The sequence below is a fragment of the Scomber japonicus genome, chromosome 22 (genome assembly GCF_027409825.1).
Source record: "Scomber japonicus isolate fScoJap1 chromosome 22, fScoJap1.pri, whole genome shotgun sequence".
Lineage (NCBI taxonomy): Eukaryota > Metazoa > Chordata > Actinopteri > Scombriformes > Scombridae > Scomber > Scomber japonicus.
The window spans coordinates 23,836,732-23,854,607 of record NC_070599.1 but is presented as its reverse complement, the minus strand read 5'-3'; the positions used below and the strand labels follow the sequence as shown (position 1 = coordinate 23,854,607).

The 17,876-nt window shown below is 41.9% G+C and overlaps 1 protein-coding gene and 2 pseudogenes across 2 annotated transcripts; 1 reads left to right on the top strand and 2 right to left on the bottom strand.

Moving 5' to 3' along the window:
* Positions 1-4,460, top strand: part of LOC128383572 (type II inositol 3,4-bisphosphate 4-phosphatase-like) — a 16,849-nt pseudogene extending 12,389 nt beyond the window's left edge.
* Positions 4,461-6,827: 2,367 nt separating this feature from the next.
* LOC128383571 (zinc finger protein 239-like) lies at positions 6,828-10,314 on the bottom strand (annotated as a pseudogene).
* Positions 10,315-14,187: 3,873 nt separating this feature from the next.
* Positions 14,188-17,040, bottom strand: LOC128384095 (zinc finger protein 420-like). 2 transcript variants are annotated; one of them, XM_053343675.1, is made up of 5 exons: positions 16,783-17,040; positions 16,446-16,586; positions 15,893-16,036; positions 15,524-15,664; positions 14,188-14,913 (listed from the first exon to the last, which is right to left on the bottom strand). In XM_053343675.1, the coding sequence occupies exons 1-5, from the start codon at positions 16,957-16,959 to the stop codon at positions 14,317-14,319; spliced, it is 1,200 nt and encodes a 399-aa protein (XP_053199650.1). In that variant the 5' UTR covers positions 16,960-17,040; the 3' UTR covers positions 14,188-14,316. The 2 variants fall into 2 exon arrangements, with proteins under 2 accessions (XP_053199650.1, XP_053199651.1); XM_053343676.1 differs by lacking the exon at positions 15,524-15,664.
* Positions 17,041-17,876: the final 836 nt, after the last annotated feature.

Here is a 17,876-nt window from a genome sequence, read left to right as displayed (position 1 = left end):
TTTCACATGTGATAAAGCTTATCGTTAGGGCTCTTAGCTTATGCTGCTATAGGCTTAGACTGCCGGGGGACTCCCTGATCTCTAGCTAAGAAATATCTCATCCTTATGAAATCAATGGAATGAATGAATTCAGCAGAGTGAAACCTCAAAAATGGGTCTTATTTATTATTAATGGTTATTTTAATAATTAGCCTGATGGGATCTGAATATTTTTGGTTAATTGATTAAAAAACAGAGAAACTGAAGCTCGTGAAACTTGTCTGTTTCCTCCAGCTGCCTCCTCCTCCTCCTCCTCCTCCTCTTCCTCTGCATGTTCCTGGCAAGAGCAGCTGCTCCCCCTGGTGGTGACTCTGAGGGACTGCGTGCGCGAGGCCATGGGGAAGGCTCGGTCTGCCATGACCTTTGTGGGTCCTGCAGGGGGGCGGTGGCTGCGACCGTCACCCAGGGGTCTGCTCAGCTCGTCCAGAGACGCCACGCTGTCTTCAGTCAGGCGGTGAGAGAGAGAGAGAGGGAGAGAGAGAGAGAGAGAGAGAGAGAGAGAGAGAGAGAGGAGAGAGAGATGAGGAGAGAGAGAGAGAGAGAGACTGTGTGTGCCTGTGTGAATGAAGGAGTCAGAAGTTTTTCTTTTTATATTTAGAAGCAGAGGAAGACAGGATGAAGTTGGAAAAAGCTGATTTGTTAAGTCATGTAATGTCCAGTTTTCAATGCTCATGATCTCTCTCTCTTTCTCTCTCTCCCCCTCACTATCTCTCTCTCTCTCTTTCTCTCCCTCTCTCTCTATCTCTCCCCCTCTCTCTCTCTCTCTCTCTCCCTTCCTCCCTCACACTCTCTCTCTCTCTCTCTCCCTCACTCTCTCTCCCCCCCTCTCTCCCCCACTCTCTCTCTCTCTCTCTCACACAGCTCTCAGCAGTAGTGTGTGGTTTCCTGTTGAAGCTGTATGGAGGTTTGGAGGATCAGATTTCCTGGAGCAGGTTTACACTGCCGGACTCCTGGTTCAGTTTGAAAGCCTGCTCAGCACCTACGGTACACACACACACACACACACACACACACACAGCTCGGTACTGTATGTTTATAGTGTGTGTGTGTGTGTACTTGTCAGGTGACGAGGTGGGGATGCTGGAGGACATGGAGGTGGGCCTGGCCGACCTGCACAGAGTTGGGTTTGTCGTCACGGAGGCGATAACAGAACAGCCAGACGACCTGCTGCCGACACTACACGGGACATGGTAGGAGACACACACACACACACACACACACACACAGACACACACACTCACAAACACACACACACACACACACACAGAAGTGGACACCCCCCTCACCAATGACTCTGTCCATTTCCATCCAGGGAGAGTTTGGTCGTCGAGGTCCCGTTGCCCCCGGAAACCTTCACATCGTTGCCGCGGGAACTGAAAGATGGACGTTTGATACAAATTCACCCCGTCCTCTTCAACATCGGAATAAACCAGCAGCAGAGTCTGGCTGAGAGGTACACACACACACACACACACACACACACACGTATTTTCCTGTTACATGCGTGGCACGTTAGCATTTAGCATTTAGCGTAGTCTTCAGTGTGAAATCAATTCAAGTTGGCTCAGACTTTGTGTGTTTCAGGTTTGGTGACAGCTCGCTGCAGGAGAGAGTGAACCAACAGAGCTGTGAGCGTCTCAGAGCGTACTGTAACACACTGAGAGACAGACTGCCTGACATGGGTAAGATCCTCACAGTCTCTGTGTGAAGCTGCACGTCCAATACAGTTCTACATTTACAGTATACACACATCTGTGCACATAGAGGACAGGTCATAGTGCACTTGTTTTGTTTTTTTTATAACATAATAGATGAAAAGAACTGAAAATAAAATGTGAAATGCAAAATACAAAGCAAGAGAATTAATTAAGAATAAATAATAAATAATAATAATAATAAAAATAAATAAATAAATGAGTAAATAAATAATAAGTTAAAATAAATAATAAAATAAAGAGAAATAATTAAGAATAAAAATAAATAAATAATACTAATAATAAAAATAAATTAATTAATAAGTAAATGAATAAATATAAAATAAATGATAATATAATAATATAAATAAATAAATAAATTAAAAACAATAATAAATAAATATAAAATAAAAACAAAAATAATAATAAATAAATAAATAAATAATTAAAATAAAATAAAAACAAAAATAATAATAAATAAATACAATAAAATAAAAATAAAATCAAATAACAAGGAATAAAGATGCTGCCGTTGTTTTAATGTTGTCATACTGAACTATAGCTTCACCATCAAGCTAAATGACGACAAAGAAGACATCAGGGCAGTTTAACTACTCTCTCTCTCTCTCTCTCTCTCTCTCTCTCTCTCTCTCTCTCTCTCTCTCTCTCTCTCTCTCTCTCTCTCTCTCTCTCTCTCTCTCTCCCTCTCTCCCTCTCTCCCTCTCCCTCTCTCCCTCTCTCCAGCCGGCATCCATTCACTGTCAGACCTGTTATCGTCTCTGGATCGCAGCGTAGCAACCAGGAAGAGGAAGAATGTGGAGGTTCTGTGGATCGCTGCCATGGTAACAAGAGATTTCAAATAATGACAAAGTAACAGAGGGAAAACTCCTCCTTGAATTTCACCAAACAACTGTGTGTGTGTGCAGGTGTGTCGGAAAGTGAACGGCGTGCGTCTGACCAGCTGTAAGAGCGCAAAGGACCGCACGGCGATGTCGGTGACGCTGGAGCAGTGTGTGTTACTGCGAGAGAGACACACACTCAGCTCACAACACTTCAGCACCGCACTCGACTGCATGAGGAGGTGTGTATGTGTGTGTGTGTGTCCTCCTCTTCCTCCCCTTGTCGTCTTTTCTCCTTCCCTTTTATTTTTTACGTTACGTCTTTTTTCTTTTCATTCATTCAAATTTCTTATTTTCTACTTTGCTTTCTTTCTTCTTGGATCATCTGTTCTTTATTTTTTCTCTTCTTTCCATCCTTCTCCTGTCACCCTCTTTTCACACACACACACACACACACACAAACACACACACACACACTCCTCCCCCCTGTAGGTCTCGTCTGTCCTGGGGGCAGATGCTGGGCTGTTATACCCCACCAGGACTCACTGTTTCTGGGTTAGATGCAGGAGAGCAGCCGTCGGGTCTCCAGAGCTCGTGGCTCCCGCAGTGTTGGGCTCCTAAAGCTCCCAGACGACACCTGTACCCCGTGGCCTTCCTCCTGGTGACCTCACACCTCCTGGTCCTTTGGCTCATCCTCAGCCTGGTTATACTGCTGGCCAAATACCAGTAGACCAACACAGACAGACTGGGAACAGTGGGAACAAATACCCCTTTTCCACCGAGCTGGAGCCAGTGCTCAGTTGGTGCTAATCCAAGCACCTCTTACGAACTTGTTGCTTTTCCACCCGCAACGAGCCACGTGATTACGTCACTGTATAACGTAGCCAGTGCTCGCCTTTGAAGCACTGCCATGATTCACCAGTGAGAGGCAGCAACATGGCGCAAGGCGGCTAGCCTGCGGGAAACGAAGAAGAAGAAGAAGACAACTCTGACAAAAAAAAATGATGAAAATAGTACTTTTAATCAACAAATCTTTAACCCTCTGTAAATGCCCTGCTAGTCAGCTAATAAACGTTAGCCCCGCTAGTCAGCTAGTAAACGTTAACCCCGCTAGCCGGCTAATAAACGTTAACCCCGCTAGCCGGCTAATAAACGTTAGCCCCGCTAGTCTGCTAATAAATGTTAACCCCGCTAGCCGGCAAAAAAAAAAAAACGCTAACCCCGCTAGCTGGCTAATAAACGTTAGCCCCGCCCCCAGCCCGCTGACGTAATCAGTTCTTGCTTTAGACCAGCGAAGACTTGGTGCTTGCTCTGGCTCCCGTTCTGAGGCTCGGGGCTGGAGCTTTGGCGGTGGAAAAGCAAAGAACCGGTGCTTAGTCAGGCTCTGGCTCCGAACCAGCAGCAGCACCACCAGCTCGGTGGAAAAGGGGTAAAAGGGGGCTTCTTCACTAGGAACTGTTTTTTATGGTGGTTTTTGGACCCTGGTATATGTTTGGATTACTGCTTGTGATCATCAGACTGTTCATTTGTGTGCGTGTGTATTTATGTGTGTGTGTGTAGGGAGGGTTGCAGGATGGAGAACGTGCAGAAGAACATTGGCAGCAGGAAGTTTGCCTTCAGCAGCGTCCAACTCCTCACCTTCCCAAAACTGTACAGACCTCCAGACGGCAGCTACGGATGAGAATAACGACAGAATATTTAGTTTGTTTTGTACATAGTTGTTTTATATCATTAGAGTCTTTATTGTAACATATAAAATATACGTTTTATTATATACAGATGTAAATGTTTCTCTGTTAATAATAAGAACCCCTCTGTGCTGTTCACTGTGGCTGCAGACGTTTCATTTACAAACATGTTTCTGCAATAAATGAATACTTGAAAACTAGCTGACCTGATTTCTGTCAGTCTGAAAGTCTGAAAGATCCTCTAATAACTCGCATTTCTGACTTTACAGAAGAAGAATCATATACAAAGCAATACATAAAACAAAAGAAAGGGATTTATTTGAGGTTGTACTCGAAGATAATGCACATAAGATCCTTTATCATGCCAATAAATACAATCAAAATGTAGATAAACCGGACTGTTAAGATCCTGATTATAAGACAGGCCCCATAAATCCGTGTATCATTCATTCTTTCCATTTTTAATTGGCAATCAAAAATCAAATAATGAAAAATTGACTGGTTAGTTCGTTTTTTCCTTTTTATTATAACACCAAAAACGAAAAAAAAATCCTGTTTTTTCATATTTCAATTTTAGGCTAAGATTAAAAATACGAAATGGAAAAACAGGCACCAGGACTGAATTTGATTTTAATATTTCCTCCCTTCCTCCCTCCCTTCCCTCCGTCCTCCCTGCTTTCCTCCTTTCCTTCCCTCCCTTTCTCCCTCTATCCTTCCTACTTTCCTTTCCTCCCTCCTTTTCTCCCTCTGTCCTTCCTACTTTCCTTTCCTCCCTTCCTTCCTCCCTCCCTTCTTTCCTTTCCTACTACTTGGGGAAATTGTAATTGTTATGCAGATTATACCCAATTATATTTATAAATTAAGCCACATGATGAAACCAGTCAGTTAATTAAACTCCAAGCATGAAGACCCGGATAACCTGCAATTTTCTGTAACTAAACTCACTGTGCTTGGCCCTTAACACCTTAGAAATACATCATCTAATAATAATATAGCTACTCTGGATGGCATTACATTGGCCTCCAGCACCATCGTAAGGAATCTGGGATTTATATTTGATCAGGAAGTCCTTCAACTCCCACATAAAACTAATTCCAAGGGCTGCTTTTTTTTTAAACCTACGTAACATTGCAAAAAATCGAGCACATCCTGTCTCAAAAAGATGCAGAAAAACTAGCCCACGCATTTGTTCCTTCTAGATTGGATTATTGCAATTTCTTATTATCTAGCTGCCCTAAGAAGTCTTCTGGACCAGACCCAGGCCCAGAACGCAGCTGCACGTGTACTGACAAATTAGGAAAACAGATTATATTACTCCTATTTTAACTTCACCTCACCCACAAAGCCCTTAATGGTCATCATATCTTAAAGAGCTAATAGTTCCCTATAACACCACTGGAACCCTGCATTCCTTTACTGCAGACTAACTTGTGGTTCCTAGGGTCTCTAAACGTAGAATGGGTGGTAGGACCCTCATCAAGGCTCCTCTTCTCTGGAAATATTTTCCAGCCTCAGGTTTGCCTTGGACTAGTTATGTTGCTATAGGCCTAGACTCTTCTCCCTCTCCATCTGTTCATGTACCGTTAATGCATTTTAGTAACTTATGGCGCTTTTCCACGACACAGTTCCAGCACGACTCGAATCAACTCGGTTCCAGGAATGACCTTTTCCATTACAAAAGTTTGCTCAACGTGGGTGGGGTCGTCATAGCACGGCTCTGCGAAACTGCCGTGACTTCGTTTTATACGCAAACACATAAACAATGGAGGATATGGAGGTGATGGTGTACTTGCTGCTGTATGTGGCTTTCTGTCACACACAAAGCAAGAAAATTGAGCCGTATGGCTGTAACGCTGTTGCCAGTATTTAAAAATGCCGGGTTTGATGTCTTGTGTGGGACGGCATGACTCTTTCAGCGACAACTCTTCTGACCAATCAGCGGCCAGCAGTCTGTCGACGTCAAATTTTAGTATCGCCTCGGCTCGCTGGGAACCTCAGCAGAGCAGGTACTAAAAAAGTACCAGATACCAGGTACTATCCCTAGTGGAAACGCAAAAAAACCCAGAGTTGAGGCGAGTCGAGTCGTGCTGGAACTGTGTAGTGGAAAAGCGCCATAAATGTAGAATGGGTGGTAGGACTCTCATCAAGGCTCCTCTCCTCTGGAAATATCTTCCAGCCCCAGGGTTGCCTTGGACTAGTTCCTAGTTATGTTGCTATAGGCCTAGACTCCTCTCCCTCTCCATCTGTTCATGTACCATAACTTGAGTGTTTCTGTGTTTTCTTGTCTCAGTTTCCTGTGGATCAGGATCATGGACCTTTCATGCACTGACATGACTGTGGGGACCTCTTTGGTTCTGCTTGAGGTTTCTTCCTGTCAAAGGGGAGTGTTTCCTTGCTGCTGTCACTAAGTGCTGCTCATTGGATTATGTTGGGTCTCTGTAAAATAGAAAGTACAGACTAAACCTGTTCTATGTGAAAAGTGCCTTGAGATTTGACGGTATTTAAATAAAATTGTATTGAACCACTTAGCTGCCACTGAAACACAATCAACAGGGCACTGAGTCACTTTATTGATGGGTTTTTAAGTTACTGCCCTGAGTGAAAGTATTCCCACTTTGCTCACACCAGTACAGTTTTCTTCCCATTGTGGATGCGTTGGTGCCTTTTTAGATTACTGTCTGTAATGAAAGTTTTCCCGCATTGTTCACACCAGTACGGCTTTTCTCCAGTGTGAATGCGTTGGTGGCGTTTTAGAGTACTGTCTTGAGTGAATGTTTTCCCGCATTGCTCACACCAGTACGGCTTCTCTCCTGTGTGAATGCGTTGGTGGCTTTTAAGATTGCTGTCTTTGGTAAAAGTCTTCCCACATTGATGACACCAGTAAGGCTTCTCTCCAATGTGAGTGCGCTGGTGGCTTTTTAGATTACTGTCTTGAGTAAAGGTTTTCCCACATTGCTTACACCAGTATGGCTTCTCTCCAATGTGAATGCGTTGGTGGCTTTTTAGATTACTGTCTTGAGCAAAGGATTTGCCACACTGCTCACACCAGTATGGCTTCTCTCCAGTGTGAATACGTTTGTGGCTTTTTAGATTACTGTCTTGAGAGAAAGTTTTCCCACATTGTTCACACCAATACGGCTTCTCTCCAGTATGAGTGCGTTGGTGGCTTTTTAGATTACTGTCTTGAGAAAAAGTTTTCCCACAGTACTCACACCAGTACGGCTTCTCTCCAGTATGAGTGCGTTGGTGGCTTTTTAGATTACTGTCTGTAGTGAAAGTTTTCCCACACTGATCGCAGCTGTAAAGTTTTTCTCCTGTATGAACTTTTTGATGAATCTTTAAATATGTTGATGTCCTGAAGGCTTTGTCACAGTGCTGACAGCAGTGATGTTTGAGTCCCTTTCTTCTTTTTTGTTTCTATAACAGACAAACACAGAAAGAAAGAGAGAGTAAGTGAGATGATATGGTGGAGGAGTGATCTAAACCTGTCAATTAAGGCTGAGCAACATATCTATACTATATGAATATCATGATATTAGACTAGAGAACATCTTAGATTTTGGATTTAGATTTTTATCATGAAGTCACAAACACTGACCTGTTTATCGGTGGCAACAGGTGTTAAGCCTGATTCTTCCCTTTTAATGGAGTTATTGGTACAGTCCTCTGGGTTCTGGTTCTCCTCCATTTCGTTCTTGTAGTGGTCCTGGTCGGTGAAATCCAGCAGGTCTCCTTGTTCACTAATGGACTGTTCTTCCTCTTCCTTTTCTTGTTTTATGTCAGGTGACAACCAGTGTTCAGGTTCATTGCTGGCACCTACTATGTTGTTGGAGTGTGAACCAGAGTCATCTATCCCCTTAAACAAACACACACAAAAAAACAACATTTCACTGAACACTAAATTCTTTTGTTCAGTCCAGTTTCTTTCAAATATGATACAGACTGCCTAACCCTGATTGCAAATACATTTTTCAGACTTACTTCTTACTTCATGCCAAGTTTCCCTCTTTAATGATTCTCCTTCTCTACAATATTTGTGGTATTTTTATTTCTAGCAACAAATCACAGTAGAGGTTATCTCAGGGCACTTTTCCCAGTCAGGTCAGGCCTAAACCATATTTTTATTTTACAGAGACCCAACTTTCCACCATGAGAAAGCACTTTGTGAGGAGCGGCGAGGCAAACCACCCCTTTAACAGGAAGACACCTCAAGCAGAAAAGCGCTCTAGGTGGACGACCATCTGCCTTGAACTGGCTGGATTGAGAGCGAAAGAGGGAGGGGGAGAGAGGAGAGACTAGATTTTCTGCATCTTTTTGAAACAGGATGTGAATCATTTTTGCAATATCACATAGGTCCATTAAATCGTTCCACACACTGAACTGAAACACAGCGTTAAAAAGTTGTATATTCCTCATCATCTCCAACACTAGTGGAGCTAACGGCTAGTAGAGCTCACAGTAAAACAGCAACATTGCAATCCAATGTTGAACCCAGCTTCTAAAAATATGCATCGTATTAATATTGTAAGCACGTCAACATTTTTGCTTCCTTGGGACAGTTATTTAGGTGACAAAAAGTGTCTCTCTTTCCGCTCTGCACCTCCCTCTTTCTCTCTCAAACCAAGGCAGATGGCAGCGGCAGATGGTCGCCCACCTAGAGCCCGGTTCTGCTTGCGGTTTCTTCTCTTTAAAGGGGAGTTTTGCCTCGCCGCTGTCACCAAAGTGTTTGCTCATGTGGAAATTTATAAAGAGTGCATTTGAGAGCTGCTCTATATGCAAAGTGCTCTGAGATCATGTCTGTTGTGATTTAAAGCTCTATAAACAAAACTGACATTAAACAATTATACAGTGGGTGATGAGAATGGGTAAGGTAACACAGGTTGGCCTTTACAAGCATGTTAATGATGAATTGAAAGCACTTAATATTCACACCATCCGCACACTGACCAAAGCACCAGCATACACGCAGCTTGATCTGTGCCCAAGAAAGCAAAAATATCCATGTGCTTACAACATGAATAACAAATTCTGTGCAATTTTTAAAATTGTCTTAAACACTCCCTATTATTATGGAGAATTTGTTTGTCAATCATCAACTTATCAGTGGAGAAGTGTCCAGGAGAATCAAAGTATTATTATCAATACACCCGTATGATGCATGATGCCACCTTGATTCCCAGCAAATCGTCTTCTGTGGAGAGTCTTTAAGCCTTCACAGATAGTACCACAAATACTCTATGCCCATAAATGGTTATACTGAATGTATCTACAGTAATGGAGTTTGCCTATCGGTTGGTTATTCTATAAACAAGGAAACAGTTACCCATCTGTGGTTTTAGGGAGGCAGACAGTCATAGGGTGCCACAGTAATGCCACACCACTGTTATCAAAGTGACTCCAGCATTACCCAAAACACCGCAGACTGTTGCCTTCTCTGTCTCAAGGACAGAAACAGTATGTCTCTCTGCCAAGATGACAGTGGTGCCTTTACTGTGACCTCAACGCCCATGCTTGACTCTAAATATGAAAATTCCCTAATACCTATTCCTCCCGCAAATGAAAGACTTGATTCCTTCACTCTGTAAAGTTACTAAGATTTAGACACATTGATTCAACAACACTGATCTTGGACTGATATATGACAACACTGACCTGATTCTGAAAAGTACTGCTTCTCACCTCACTGATCTAACCCTTGGCAGACTGCAGGAAAAAAATGCTAGAAAGGCTTGAAAGCGTAAAATGTTGGTATTTGTACCTCATTAGGTCCGATCTGTGGCTGTATAGTTGAGCTATGTGTGAACTTTTTTCACCCATAAACAGAAAGATGTGTATCTGCAATCTAATGTAAATCTTCTTTATGCACTCAGACACATTCAAACATTCATACACATGTAAATGTATTCAGATATGGTAATACACAGCTACAATGTCTATGACCTTCATTTTAAATCAACAGGATTCACGAACACTGACCTTTTTATCAATGGTAGCAAAGGGTGCGCCTGATTCCTCCCTTAAGAGGTTGATCTCCAGGTTCTGGTTCTCCTCCATTTCGCTCTTGTGGTGGTCCTGGTCAGTGAAATTTAGTGGGTCTCCTCTCTGACTGATGAACTGATCTTCTTCTTCCTGTTTTATGTCAGGTGGCAACCAGCGTTGAGGTGCACAACTGCCATCTACTATTTTGTTGGAGTGTGAACCAGAGTTATGTGTCCCCTTAAACAAACACAGAAACAATCAAATGTATACTTTTTTTCAAACTCAGTTGTTCCACTGGAAGCTTCCCTCTTTAACTCTTCAATGATTCCTGTTCTCAACAGTTTGGTGAGTCTAACCCAGCCTTGTTCAGATGCCCGCCTTTAATGTAACCCTACTTCAGTGATAAACATGTCAAATAAACAGGACTAGTCAACTATAAAGCCATGGTTTGGTGAGTGAACAACTAGAGTGAGTTTGACCTGTAAAATGCAGTTTATATGCTATCTAATGGTATTAGGAAGGCCATTATTTTGAGGCGGTGATTATTTGTACGACATGGTGTTGATGATGATGACCAGGACTCATTTTATTTGTTGACATAATTATTTCTGCACACTAACATCTCAGGCATTGCAAAGTAACCCAAAAGTAATGTAACTAGTAATGTAATTGATTACCTTTCACAAGGGAGTAATTAAGTAAAGTAATGCATTACTATTTTAAAAAGTAACGAGTACATGTTTTGAGTAACGACCCCAACACTGACCCTGCTTACTGTGAGATGTATATGGCTGCAGTGACAATGAAAAACATTAACATGTAACAAAAAAACAAAAACCTTTTAACTTGTAGCTCAACTACCATCATCTCAACTGTGTAAAGTACTTTTGTCATTTTAGCAGAAACTTGTGAAGGGCAGTCAAGTCAAACCTGAGCTAACTTACCTGGATCCTGGTACTGCTGAATATACAGTTTTGTTTAAGCAGAAAATGACTCACTGTACTCCACCTGTGTCAAACTCATTCAAGGGCCAAAGAAAGTCCAATTTGACCTCATGTGGGCCAGACCACTGAAAAGAAAGAAGGAGGGAAGAAAAGATGGAGGGAAGCATGGAAAGGAGGAAAGAAGTAAAGAGGGGAGGAAGGAAGGATGGAGGTACAGAAAGAGGAAAAGAAGAAAAGAAAGAGAGGCTGGAAATAAAGAAGGATAAAAAGACAGGAAGGAAAGTGGGCCGGATTCAACACCTCGGCGGGGCCGGTTCTGGCCCACGGGCCTCATGTTTGACACCCCTGCTGTACTCGGTTTAGAAATGTAACCGTTACATTCCCTTCTGTCCAAAGTGAAAGCAGCACCTCCCCCTTTTTTTAGTTGTATTTTTGTTTCCCCAACATGGCGCGACGTTAACCGAAGCAGACACAGAACGTCAACGTTTAAATGACATGAGCGACATTCTAGAACGTTGGTTCCGTTCTCTTCTCTGAGGTTCTGAGATCACCATCGCAACCACAGCCTCACGCGCGAGGACATCACCAGTTTACCAGTTCAAACTGTTAACACCCACGAGACTCGTCCCCGTGTCTTTAGTCTCGTTATGAAGCCGGTTTTAAACACTGACCTGTTTATCGGTGGTAACAGCTCCTGGGTCTGATTCTTCCATTTTAACGGTGTTATCAGTGCAGTGCTCTGGGTCCTGGTTCTCCTCCATTCCTCTCTTGAGGTGAACCTGGACAGTAAAATCCAGCAGACCTTCTCTCACTGCGTTTCTGTTCAGTCTCAAATATCACCTCCGTGTTCTCGCGAGCTCTTGAAGCCCGTCTGAGTTGAACGGAGCCCCACCCCGCTTAGTTACCGTTGCTAAGGTGGAAGATTTTATTAATCAGAATACTAATTCACATTATATATACACCCTGTAAAAACATGTATTATATAAAAAATATAAAGTATTAGCAGGATGTAATGTGTGTGGGTTTTTTTAGAGTGAATTTCAAGAAGTTAAAGAATGATCTATTCTTATAACATTAGAAACAATAACACGTTTTAATGTCAGTCCTTTTATTTTACTGTGACAATATTTTACTTGTAAAAGTAGAAACTCTGCAAATAAAAATACATTTCAAAATGAACAACGAACAACTCTTAAATAAAAATCTTTAAAAAAAAAGTCTTTCCTATTAAAACATTTATGTTTATGGATCACCAATATTTATTATTGCAGATATTATTGATCTTACCATACAGAGAGCTGTGAAATACTTTTTTTTACTCTGATCAATAGAAAAAGATTATCTAATATCAAAGTAAAAACAGATCTCGACAGTCATCTAAATCTATCTCAAATATAAAAAATATAAATACATCATCTGTTTTACTCATTAAATGTAGATCTGAACATAAAGAGGAGTGAATATTGAGGCATGAAAGAGAAAGTGAGGAAGAGAATTGTAATAAATTGGTTTTGATGCCACCTTGTGGCATTATTATGAAACTGCCAGTTTTGTAGAAATATGAGTAAATACACAATAGCTATACAATCACTTTCTCCTTTAAATTCAAACATTGTACCTTACTTATAGGTTTCAATTTACAGTATCTCATGTAATTATACTGAACAGCTCCAAAACAGTGCATCATGATCTGTTAGGAAGTCACATACACACATTAAATATGAATGCATAGTCACATTCAAGTTTGAGATTTGAACAGTTTCAGAATGATTAAGAACAGTTAGATACAAGATAGGATTTAGGCTCAACAGGATATTTTTCCAGGGAATTTATTACGTTTTCCCCAAATTATCTCAAATGGCTTAAAATATCTTGTAAATGGGGTTTTAAAAAAAGATGATTTCAATGTCTGGCTAAACTTCAGGTTCTCTGATGGAGGAAACTGTACTTTGAGTGGTGATCACTTCAGTGATGAATACAGATGAAGACAAATTCACAAGGCTCCATTGATCTTATTTGAATATATAAAGTTTATTCAGCTAACAAGTAACAAGATCTGATGCATCACAGAAGTCTTTGGTACAGTGCATATGTGGAAACACAGACACCAAAAACCTGAAGAGTATAGGTTTCATACATTCTTATAGAGGAGAACCAGACCTGATGTTCCAACAGGTCAAGATGCCCACTTATCAAAAAATAAAGACATCTGTTGTTCATTAGCCAAGGCCATCTACACAACTATTTCTATACGTGTGAACACAACATACAAGGAAAGGAAAGGAAAAACAAGGAAACATTAGACATTAGAGATTAAGACTACTGCTCAGAGCACTTTCTATCTCTCTCAGGGTCAGCGATACCCGAGATATCGGAGTTATCCGAGTTCCTGGTTGCAGACACCTCTTCCCTACTCAGAGAGACAGTCACATTTTCCTCCTTGGTTACTACAGCATCGCTGCCAAACCGTTATCAGTATGACTCGTGTTTTCTCCAAACAGAGAAGACAGCTTTAATTCACTGTCTCAAGGAGAGACAGTGTAACTCTCTGACAATATTTAGCGCTGTCCTGTCCTTTTTACAACTTAGATAAACATGAATCTAAAAGGTGAAAAAGTAAAAGTCAGTAAAAATCAGAGTAAAAGTGAATCACGGCCAACTGAGCTAACAAAGTGGTCTTCTGGGGTTGCTGATGGCATACTTCCTAATTGTAAAGTTGCAGTTGGCAGCCCTCAGATTGAAGAGAAGCTCAGGATAGAAAACTACTTATTAAAGGCATGGAGAGGAGAAAGGGGGACACTGCTAACCTGTCTAAAACATTTTCAACACTGCTGAGTGACTGAGTTGTTGCCTTTTCAGATCACCCACTTGATTAGGTGAGTGGCTCACACCAGTACAGCTTCTCGCCAGTGTGAATGTTTTGATGTCTTTTTAGGGACCTGGTGTCAACGAAACATATCCCACATTGCTTACAGCTGTACAGCTTCTCTCTAGTGTGAGTAGGTAGAGCAGTGACTGTCGTGTAAGTTTTCCCACATTGATCACAGCTGTATGGCTTCTCTCCAGTGTGAATACGCTGGTGGCTTCTTAAAGTACTGTCTTGAGTGAAAGTTTGCCCACATTGGTCACACCACTACGGCTTCTCTCCAGTGTGAATGCGTCGATGGGCTTTTAGAGCACCGCCTGTAGAGAAAGTTTTCCCACATTGGTCACAGCTGTACGGCTTAGTGTGAATGAATTGATGGTTTTTAAGATGGCTTATTGTAGCGTAAGTCTTCCCGCATTGGTCACAGCTGTATGGTTTTTTTCCAGTGTGCATGTATTGGTGGCTTTTAAGGTGGTCATTTGTAGCGAAGGTTTTCCTACATTGGTCACAGCTGTACGGCTTAGTGTGAAGGTGTTGGTGGCTTTTAAGCTGGCCATTTGTAGCAAAGGCTTTCTCACATTGGTCACAGCTGTACGGCTTCTTGTGAATGGGTTGGTGACTTTTAAGCTGGCCATTTGTAGCAAAGGTTTTCCCACATTGGTCACAGCTGTACGACTTCTCTCCAATGTGAATGCGTCTGTGATTTTTAAGATTTGCATGTCTAATGAAAGATTTCCCACATCTGTTACAGCTGTACGGCTTCTCTGTAGTGTGAATGCGATGGTGAACTTTTATGGAAGCGATGTCAGCAAATTTTTTCCCACATAGCCCACAGGTGTACAGCTTCTCTCGAGTGTGAACGCTCTGATGAAGTATGGCAAAGACAAAGAAAAGAAAAGAAAGAGAGAATAAATAAATGAGATGATGGAGCAAGTGATTAGAAACATAAATAAATACTTAGATAATTCATCAAATCACAGTGTTCAAGTTAAAGTAAAGCATTACGAACCAGCTGCAGGGTTGTGAGGGGGAAGTGAACTCATCAATCAACAACCTCATTACATTATTGACAATTTAGTATCAAGAGTTTTTAAACTTGACCCCTACCACACACACACTAATGGACTTGATTTCACTGTAAATGCCAGGTTAAGGCTCCAACATAGCCTCTGGAGGTGATCACTGCCACTGTAGTCAATGATTGTGATCACCTCCAGAGGCACCATGACCCGTTTCATAGCTGGCTTTACACTCCACTGCTTTAGAAATAAGTGACTTTTTCCAATGGAAGCCACTTCAAATCCGCATCAAGCTTCCAGTTTATCAAGCTGGACATGAAGTCAGACACAGAAGACCATCCAGTCAATTTTCAAAATAAAACAACCAGTGAAGACGACCAATCACATTTCAGGAATAAAGAAGAATAAAGACAAATTTCAAAAGCCGGTTTTATCATGAAGTGATGAACACTGACCTGTCTATCGGTGGTAACAGCTACTGGGTCTGATTCTTCCTTTTTAACAGTGTACTCAATGTAGTGCCCTGGGTCCTGGTTCTCATCCATTCCTCTGTTGAGGTAATCCTGGACAGTAAAATCCAGCAGACCGTCTCTCTCCTACCAAATAAAGACAAAAAACTGAAAAGCTTCCAACTTTGTGGCAAAGATCAACTTTATCAAAAAAGCAGCAAAACCACAGTCTGCAGAGTGACCAAAGTCTTACTGTTCATCATTTGGACACACACAAAACATCACTGTTCAAAACATATTTATGCTCCGTGACTCGTCCTCGTGTCTTTAGTGTCGTTATGAAGCTGGTTTTATCATGAAGTCATGAACACTGACCTGTTTAATGGTGGTAACAGCTACTGGGTCTGATTCTTCCTTTTTAACGGTGTACTCAGTGCAGTGCTCTGGGTCCTGGTTCTCCTCCATTCCTCTCTTGTGGTGATCCTGGACAGTAAACTCCAGCAGACCTTCCATGTCAGTCTGCAGAGTGAACAAAGTCTTACTGTTCAGCATTTGGACAAAACATATTTTCTAACATACCACCGTTCAAAACATATCTACGCTCCGTGACTCGTCCTCGTGTCTTTAGTGTCGTTATGAAGCCGGAGAAACAGGAGGAAAAAATAGTCAGATAAGGAAGCTACACATTTCGTGTGGGAAACAGGCCATGCTTTCGAGTACTTTTCCACTTCAACCACATAAAGATACAAACCAAAAAGCTTCCAACTTTGTGGAACAGATAGACTTTATCAAAAAAGTAGCGAAACCACTTCAGTCTGCAGAGTGACCAAAGTCTTACTGTTCAAAACATATTTACGCTCCGTGACTCATCCTCGTGTCTTTAGTGTCGTTATGAAGCTGGTTTTATCATGAAGTCATGAACACTGACCTGTTTATCGGTGGTAACAGCTACTGGGTCTGATTCTTCCTTTTTAACAGTGTACTCAATGTAGTGCCCTGGGTCCTGGTTCTCATCCATTCCTCTGTTGAGGTGATCCTGGACAGTAAAATCCAGCAGACCGTCTCTCTCCTACCAAATAAAGACAAAAAACTGAAAAGCTTCCAACTTTGTGGCAAAGATCAACTTTATCAAAAAAGCAGCAAAACCACAGTCTGCAGAGTGACCAAAGTCTTACTGTTCAAAACATATTTATGCTCCGTGACTCGTCCTCGTGACTTTAGTGTCTTTATGAAGCTGGTTTTATCATGAAGTCATGAACACTGACCTGTTTAATGGTGGTAACAGCTACTGGGTCTGATTCTTCCTTTTTAACGGTGTACTCAGTGCAGTGCTCTGGGTCCTGGCTCTTCTCCATTCCTCTCTTGTGGCGATCCTGGACAGTAAACTCCAGCAGACCTTCCATGTCAGTCTGCAAAGTGAACAAAGTCTTACTGTTCAGCATTTGGACAAAACATATTTTCTAACATACCACCGTTCAAAACATATCTACGCTCCGTGACTCGTCCTCGTGTCTTTATGGCGCTTTTCCACTACACAGTTCCAGCACGACTCGGCTGGACTCCACTCGGTTCCAGGAACGACTTTTCCATTACAAAAGGTAGCTACTCAACGTGGGAGGGGTCGTCATAGCACGGCTCCGCGAAACTGCCGTGACTTTGTTTTATACGCGACACAAACACATAAACAATGGAGGACATGGGGGCAGTGGTGTACTTGCTGCTGTATGTGGTTTTCTGTCACACAAAGCAAGAAAATTGAGTCGTATGGCTGTAATGCTGTTGCCGGTATTTAAAAATGCCGGATTTGATTCTTGTGTGGGACGGCTCATGACTCTTCCAGTGATAACTATCAGTGGCCGGTTTTGTCTGTTGACGTCACATTTCACACATGTTGTGTATCAACTGCGAGCTGTGCTTGAAGTAATATTGGTCTGGTAATAGGCACAATGACGACACAGTATATAGGAGTTGAACGCTTGCTTTACTGTTGCTACAGGACTCTGCATACGGTTGGGTGTTACACGGACAAAGGTCCGGGTTGCACGCTGCGCTCATATACAGCAGTTCCTACAAACATATTACATATCACTACAGTGCTAGAAAAAGAAAATAGTACTTTACTAATAGTACTGAAAAGCTTCCAACTTTGTGGAACAGATAGACTTGATCAAAAAAGCAGCGAAACCACAGTCTGCAGAGTGACCAAAGTCTTACTGTTCAAAACATATTTACGCTCCGTGACTCGTCCTCGTGTCTTTAGCGTTGTTATGAAGCTGGTTTTATCATGAACACTGACCTGTTTATCGGTGGTAACAGCTACTGGGTCTGATTCTTCCATTTTAACGGTGTTATCAGTGCA